General features: G+C 38.7%; 1 protein-coding gene across 1 annotated transcript in view; it reads left to right on the top strand.

Moving 5' to 3' along the window:
- TAF1B (TATA-box binding protein associated factor, RNA polymerase I subunit B) overlaps positions 1-6,036 on the top strand; it is a 51,601-nt gene extending 45,565 nt beyond the window's left edge. The window contains exons 13-15 of the mRNA XM_065928580.1: positions 1,626-1,696; positions 2,222-2,444; positions 5,673-6,036. Coding sequence (XP_065784652.1) covers positions 1,626-1,696; positions 2,222-2,444; positions 5,673-5,880 — 502 coding nt within the window. The 3' untranslated portion in view covers positions 5,881-6,036. The remainder of the gene's footprint in view (positions 1-1,625; positions 1,697-2,221; positions 2,445-5,672) is intronic.
- Positions 6,037-8,824: the final 2,788 nt, after the last annotated feature.

Below are 8,824 nucleotides of genomic sequence, written 5' to 3' on the forward strand. Positions count from 1 at the left end.
AGGCTAGGAGAAAATATGTTCAAATCACATATCTGATAGAAGGTTTGTATCCAGAATATATGAAGAATTTTCATATAAGAAAACAACTCAGTTTTTCAAATGGGCCAAAAGTAAGTTCACACAGAAACCTATATATGAATATATGTAGATCTGTATACTTCATTCACAAGTAAACGAATGAAACGTTGTAGCCAAAAACTGGCAACAACCCAGATGCCCTTCAGGTGGTAATGGATAAACAAACTAGCATATCTGTAAAATGAAATACTCTTCAGTACTAGAAAGGAACAAGCTTCTGATACATCCAGAAATATGAATGAATCATAAATACATTATGCTAATGAAAGATTCAAAAGGTTATATACAGTCTAATTTCATTTATATGACTTTCTGGAAAAGGCTAAGCTGTAAGAATAGAGAAACAGATTGGTGGTTGAGACCAAGTTTAACTGAGGGTCAGGACAGGAGTTGACCTTCAAAAGGCATGGGAGATTTGGGAGTGTGGAACTGTTCCGTGGACTAATCATGGTGGTGATTACACAACTGTATGTGTTTATCTAAACTAGTGTGGCTATACACTAAACAGGGTCGGTTTTACTGCATATAAATTATACATGTAATATACAGCAGTGGGGAACCAAATCCCGAGGGAAGGCTGGACAGACAGAGCATAGAGGACCTTGTGGCTTCCTGGAGAAAATATCGAGACTTCGTGGTGGGCCTCTATTTTTTGTAGTTTTGAAAAGAGGTAAACAAAGTAAAGTAAATGTTTAAAGAAGGACTGTCTGACGATTGTTAATCATTTTCAATGGCCCACCTTTCCCATCTTCTGTGCCTGTGACCTCAAGGAAGTAATAACACCTCTTTGACTGCAGCATAATTGCCACCCGTATGGGCATTTACTATAAATGCGTAAGAAAATCCATCTAAAGGAGGCAGTCACAAGGCATTTTTAATAGTGGGTTTATCTAGGGAGTGGGATTAAACTGTTTAGGGAACTTCTTTATTATTAAGAGATTTTTTTGCCCTTGAATATATTGTCACTTTTATTATTTGATAAATAAATAACAAAAAGATATTTGAAAGAATCACAGATGACAAGCTTTCTGAATATTTAAATGTGGTATGATTTAGTTCACACATAATTTTTAGGAAGACCATGACCTATTCACAGTGATTACACCTCTGCATTAGAAGGCAGGCACTTACTGTTCACTCTGTACAAGTTATCAGAGTCAGAAGTACCACTACTTTATCTGCAGCAGAAGGGTGTTTGGCCAAAGACTAGGAGGAACAGTTTTTTTCTTAGGTGGCCTCACTTTATGAGAACATACAGCATGGGAATTTTATGATGAAGGTACTATCAGTCATTTCTTTGTAACCTTATGGCATCTGGGAGGTTTGGGGTGGAACTTAACCTTCTGTTGACTTCTTGCCTCCTGCAGTGCCACTCACTCATGTCTAGGTTATGAGTGCTATAGAGACGCATGTCAGCAGGTCTTTCTAAGCCAGAGCTATTATATGAGGATCGGGAATTTCAGATACTGCCATTGAGAAACTTCTCTGAAGTGTGTTGAGGCCCATTTCATCTCCATCCTGCTCCAAATGCGTGTTTATCTTGGCAGGTTTCTGTGGAAAGGTGAAAAGCCACTCTACTACTCAGCCATTGACAGGCCAGTGGTGTATAAAAGAAGAGGTGAGTGGGGTTTCTTCTCGTTGATACCAAGTAACAGCCCAGCTATAGAAAAGCTTAGTGTTTTAAATTGAAAAGTGAGCGCAGAAGTCCTTTTCTCAGTTGTTTAACAAGTGTCCCATTGCACATCCAGAGAAACGTCCTTCTCTGTTTAAAATGTCAGTAGAAATCTATTTCAGGAACATTGTGATATTAAAACAGAACTTAAGTTCTCGCCAAAATCTTAAATGTTATATATCTATACTTTCAGAACTCTTTATTTGGAGAACTGCTTTTTTAGGTTGTTTTTTGTTTTGTTTTGCTTCTGTGGTAAAATATAGATAACATAAAATTTACCTTTTTAGCCTTTTCAAGTTGTTCCTCGCCATCCCTCTTCCAGTGTCAGTTTCCCCTAGTTATGCTCTTACATCACCGTGGAGCACTTACAAAACTACAAAACCACCATTGGTGCATTACTATCAAGTAAACTACAGACTTTATTTGCCATTTAGTGAGTTTTTATTTCATTTCTTTTCCCTTCATTTCCAGAAATGGTGGTGAGTCTACAAAAACAGTTTAGCACACTGGTGGATTCAGCACCAAACATTGAAAAAAAAAAACCTTCAAGTTTTCAGTTCAACTGGACTGAAGAGGACAGCGAGAGGCCTTGTTTCCATGGTCATAGCCTCCAGGGAGTCCTGCAGCAGAAAGGCCAGTCCCTGACAACCAAGAATTCCCTCTACTGGCTGAGTACTCAGAAGTTCTGTAAAAGGTATGCGATGCTCTTAGAAATCATGGGATAAAAACCACCCTGAAACCTCTAGTTTGGCCTGAAGTAGTAGTCTTTTCTCATTTAAAACAAAAAGGCCACCTATGATTTAAAGGAGTTGGTCATAATGAGAGGCAGATGTGTTATTGGTTGGACTTTAGAAGATGGTGAGCTTATAGTCAAGACCCACACATGGGATAGGAAGTTAGGACCTGATGCGTTAGTACCATCTGCCTTGTCTGCCTGCATAGTCGGTCCTTGGGGGTTAGTGGGGAACCTACACCTTTGTGCTCTTCACTTGGCACGATCAGTGCATTTTTGGATGTTCTTCATGGGTGTAATCCTGTAACCTAAGACAGTTAGTTACAAATAGACCTTGGTATAATCAGAGATGAAACAACCAAGATTTTTTTCTCTGCGTGAGTTATAAGGCTAAGCAATACACTCTGTGCATCAAGCATGGTTATCACCATGGTTTTTATGTACCAAAATCACCTGTCAAATTACCTTGCCTATTCAGATCATAGCCTAGAACCACATAGTAAGCAAAAAAGGGTCCAGCTCACCAATAAAATGGCCACTGAGTCCATAACTAACGCATATACACTCCTCTCAGGAAGCCCTTTAGTCCCTCACTCTGCCGGGAGGTATGTGTCCATCAGGCTGAGTTGTCTGATTTCCAGATTCCTCGCCATCAGAAGATGCAGAGTAGGCGGGAGACTGAGAGGTGTCTGCTGCTGAATCTTGACAGCAAATATAAGTGGTACTCATTTGACAAACAATAGAGGAACCAGCCTCAGAAGCAGAACAAAAGAACTCAAATTACAGTGGTCTGAAGTTCATTCATGACACACAATAGCGCCACAGAACTGAATAAACTTGACCATGTCTCTGCTTTAGCATGTCCCCAATTTATGGGTTTGTTTTTCTTACCTGTATTTTCTAATATTTCCACAATAAAAGTGGACAGCTTGTCACCATATAATTTTAAAGGAGGGCTTCCCTGGTGGCTAAAGGCTTTTGAAAATAGGCTGAATGTTCTCTGATTAATAATAACCAAATAATATATAACTCAATTTTAAAATATGTCTATCCAAAATGGTTAAAATGAAATGTTTTGATGCTTAAAAGAGCAGATCTTCAGCAACATGGAGAATTTTATTACACAGGAGGACTCAGTTTTGAGGGTTCAGAAGAGACAAGCTTTGTACTGGGAAATAATTTTGACAACACTCAGGCCTTGAGAACTAAGCAGAGAAAGGCTGAGAGCCCTTCACATCATGAGGGTGTTTATCCTTCTTGTCTGAGGCAGAGCTAACAACCTGGATGAATTTAAATGATTGTAAGTTATATTTGGTTTTATCACTTAAAACTTTAGGAAAATTTAAATTTTCTGAGTTTATGATAAGGGATGTAATCCTTAAAAGATACTGTTGTTGATTCAACTTAGAAATAAAAAATTCTCACTAGAATATTGTAAAGTACTTAACCTCCAACTAAAATAGATAAATTTAAAAAAAAATAAAAATAAAATCCTACTGTACCCATTTTCTTATCTTTTTGTTGTAGAAATAGAGCTTTCTTTATGGTCCCTAGGCAAGGAAAAAATATTTTCACCCTTTTTGTGATAATATTTTGTTTGAGTCTCTCTTCATAGAGCTAAAATTAAAAATTAGAAAAGAAGAAAAGAGGGCACCATATTTGTGAGAATTCATATAAATGGCTTATATTCTATTTCCAATCAATGCACAAGCAGTTGAGGCTTTTAAATTTCCTACTAGTGAACATAGTAGGGTATATTATTAAAATAGGCTTAAGATTTTAAGTGAAAATTTTTAAATCAGTTTTAAAGGAGTATAGGGAAAGTGAGCATTTTTGAGCCCTTACTTTGTGCCAGCTGTTGGATAAGTGCTTAAAATATATTCTCATTCATTCCTCTTTTCCATCTTATGAGGTGGTTATTTTTTTTCTGTTTTGCAGATGAAAGAACCAAAAGTATTTATCCATAGTCACAACTGATGGGTGTCTGAGTTCTGTGGTGCAAATACAAACATTCTTTCAGGAATTTAAGGCCATATTTGTTACATAAATCATTGTCTAAATGTTTATACCATCTATATATTGTTCACTTGTTTTTAAAACTATTTGCTAAAAGTGAGAAAAAAAAAAAACTATTTATTATGGAAAACTTCAAGTATATTCAAAGGTAGAGAGCACAGTATAATTAATGCCCCCTACCCATAGTCACCCCCACATTAACAACTTTCCACGTGGCTAGACTTGTTTTCCCCATGCCCCAGCCAGCTCACTGCTTTACCTGTCTACTCCCAGATTATTTGGAAGCAAGTTCAAACATCATAATTTTCTTAAACAAAGCCATAATACCATTAATCTGACATTAAAAACTAATAGTAATTCCTTAATCTCATCAAACATGCAGTCAATGTCTAGATTTACCTGATTGTCAACAGTAAGTTTTTAAATAACTCAGAATCCACATAAAGTCCTTACATTGCTGGTGGTAGAGATAGCCCTTATATACTTCAGTTCATAAATTCCCCCTTTATCTCTTTTATTTCCCCCTTGCAGTTTACTTATTGAGTAATCCAGATCATGTGTCCTGTACAATTTCCTGTAGTCTAGATTTTGCTGATTACAGCCCATGACACCTTTTAACGTGTTCCCCTTTCCCCTGCTTCCACCTTGGTATAGGTAAAGATTGGCAGAGTTACTTAGCAGTTTTCATTAGTGTTTTAGAGATTTGATCAGATTCAGGTTCTACTTACTACTTTAAAATAAGCAAAATTGCTCCGTTAACTCTTCCTTCTATAACACATACAGAATTGCAGCATACATTATTAAGCCTGGTATCTTATTTTGGTTGGGAGCTGGGGATTATTTTGTTTGTGTGTTTTCAGTATGTCCAGAATCTCTCCCTGTGTGCTTTTGTTTGCCTTGACCATGGTAAGAGGAGGGCCCACCTGGAGTGGAGGAGGAGCTGTGAGGGACCACCTGTGTCCCACGCCTGATGGCCACAGACAGTGCTAGCATTTTTTTCCTTTATAAAATGTAGGATTCCGTCCAGATTGTTCCATTTCCTTCCAGCTCAGAGTACTATCTTAAGCCTAACCATATACAGTTTTTAGGTTATTTGGGGTATATTCAAGGGACCAGCACATACCTTTCTAATGACCCTAATTTAAACATGGTGTCTTTTTTCTTCCCTTCTAGCCATTGTAAGCATGTGACAACCTATGAAGAATCCAATTTTTCTCTGAGTTACCAGTTTATACTAAATCTCTTCTCCTTCTTGCTGAGAATAAAGACTTCCTTTCTCCATGAAGAAGTGAGCTTAATAGAAAAGAGACTTTTTAAAGCAAAATATAATAATAAAACAAAGAAGAAATCTTCAAGATCCAGGAAAGCAAGAAAATACTGAAAGAAATAAGTGGAAACTTGTCAGGGAAAATATTTTAATAATGAAAGTAATGTCATTATAATATAAAATTCCAGAGAATGGTGAAAAATAGTGTTTTATTGCATACATGTATATACATACAAATACCTATATCAAACAAAAATGTATGTTGGAAAACAGGTGAAATTTATTTGAATTTAGTTTTAAATTATGAATGTTCTCATTGTTAAAATGTTAAGTAAATGGTATCCAGAAATTTGTATTCATTGTATTTTTAAAAAATATTTATTTGGTTGCACCAGGTCTTAGTTACAGCACGTGGGATCTTTAGTTGTGGCATTCGAACTCTTAGTTGTGGCATGTGGGATCTAGTTCCGCAACCAGGGATGGAACCTGGGCCCCCAAATTGGAAGCTCAGAGTCTTAACCATTGGACCAGCAGGGAAGTTGCTTCATTGTATTTTAAAGCTAAATTTTCTTTTTAAACTAGATCACTTACTTACTCTTTACACCCCAAAGTAAATCCCAGATGGATCAAAGATCTAAACATTATAATATTTTATATATACATGTATAAAGTCTTAGAAGAAAACAACTGTGAATGCTGTGATGATCTTGGAATGGGAAGGACTTTCTAAAATGTCTCAAAACCAGAAAGCAAAAGGAAAAGGTTAATAATATGACTGCAAAGTCAAAGGCAACTGAAAAGCTGGGAAAATATCATTATAGTGTACAGTGAACAAAGGGATAGGCCCTTTAATATATCGACAGTGCTTGCCAAGCAATAGGGAAAAGATAGCTGAACAAGGCATATGAAAAGATAGCTTTCTGAAAAAGCAAAATACAAAGGCCAAGCTAAAAACAGGGTAGTCAGTGTCACTCATATTAAATGCAAGTTACAGAGATGTTGTTTCCCACATATTAGGCAAAGATTATACAGGTGTCTAATACCTGGTGTGGATATTGGAAAAAGCCATTCTGATTCATCATTCATTTATTTGTGCAATAAATACTTACTGAGCAGCTTCTGTGTTCCAGACACACGCTAGACCCTGGAGGTACAGTACTGAACAAGGCAGGGACAGTTAGTATACAAATAAATAATATTGGGGGCAATGAAGTGCAATGAGGAAAAGGTAAGGTAAGTGATGTGTAGTCAGGTGGGCCCTTTAGTACAAAGTAAATGAAAAGAACAGTCTGGGAGGTGACATTTGAGCTGAAACCAACCCGTGTGAAATCCAGTTGAGGGGGCAGGCCATGTGGCCATCCAGGCGGAGACCAGGAAAAATAAAAGCATCTTTCCACACAAAGACTTACACACAAATATTCACAGCAACTTTATCTGAGATCGCTAACAGATAAACAGCCCAAATGGCCATCAACAGGTGAATGGATATGGTATATCCATACAAGGGAATACTACTTAGCTATAAAAAGAAACACACTGTTGAAACAATCACAACACCTGCTAGGGAGTGGGGTAAGAGATTGAGGGGGCTATATAAGAAACACATCTTTCTAAGACTTAAAAAATTGCCTTCCAAATACCTGAACTGGAAAATTAGTTGTATATGAGCTTTATGAAATCAACAGCATGATCTGAAGTGCTGTGGTACTTGAGTGGAGTAAAGAGCTGAATTTTCCAACAAGCCCTCCAGGGTGATTCTGATACACAATAGAGTGACAACCACTGGCCCCGGGGCCATCCACACAGCACTCAGCTCCACCTGCCTCCCTCCATATCCTCCCCGGGAGCAGGGAGGTACTTCTGGAGCCCTTCAACCCCCGGGGGGCCTTAGTGGCTGGGCAGTCATTTCTTCTGTGCTGGCGTCACCCTGCCCGTGTTCACACAGGGCGCCCTGTAGGTGGTCTTCTCAAGCCTTCTCTGCCTAAACACTTGCCTCAGCTATTTCTAAAGGACAAAGAGATATGATTAGGAAACATGGCAGAAGCAGGCACAGTGCCACAATGGATGTACAAACAGCGCCCAATAGGAGCATAGAAGGGGAAGAGACCCACACCGCCGGGTGGAGGAGGTCCTTTGTTCCCCAGCAGGCTGCCCCTGAGGAATCAAATTTTTTCAAACTGATTGCTTGTTCAGTTCAATTCAGTTCAGCCGCTCAGTCGTGTCCAACTCTTTGTGAGTCCATGAATCGCAGCACGCCAGGCCTCCCTGTCCATCATCAACTCCCGGAGTTTACTCAAACTCATGTCCATCGAGTCGGTGATGCCATCCAGCCATCTCATCCTCTGTCGTCCCCTTCTCCTCCTGCCCCCAATCCCTCCCAGCATCAGGGTCTTTTCCAATGAGTCAACTCTTCCCATGAGGTGGCCAAAGTATTGAAGTTTCAGCTTCAGCATCAGTCCTTCTAATGAACATGCCTGTTCAGGGGAAGTGATAAACTATTTTCCACTAGAGTGACTTATACTTGTTGATTTGGATGGACTCTCTATTATGAACAAATCTTACTTAGTTTTTAAATTAAATCAGCACTGCAGGGAAACAATTTTATGATTTAGTTCACCATGGTAGCTCAGCTGTGGCTCAGTCGGTAAAGAGTCTGCTTGCAAAGCAGGAGACCTGGGTTTGTTTCTTGGGTTGGGAAGATCCTCTGGAGAAGGAAATGGCAACCCACTCCAGTATTCTTGCCTGCAGAATCTCGTGGACAGAGGAGCCTGCCAGGCTACAGCCTATGGGGCCGCAAAAGTCAGACATGACTGAGCAGCTGAGCACATACACCTAAAAGGAAGTATGATAGAACCAAGTAGGATTTCACACGGTCTCAGATCTGGAAAACATTGTAATTGTGTGAAACCAGAGACTTCTGGGAGATGAAAATAGAATACACCAGATATTTCTGGGGAAAAAAAGAGTCCTGAAATCATTTTATGTCTTTGAACGATCAGTCTAAGCTGATGGTCGTGTAAATAGTGCACACGTGCTGCAAATGCTAAAAATTTCAAGT

Source organism: Muntiacus reevesi, chromosome 3 (genome assembly GCF_963930625.1).
Source record: "Muntiacus reevesi chromosome 3, mMunRee1.1, whole genome shotgun sequence".
In the NCBI taxonomy this organism is placed as follows: domain Eukaryota; kingdom Metazoa; phylum Chordata; class Mammalia; order Artiodactyla; family Cervidae; genus Muntiacus; species Muntiacus reevesi.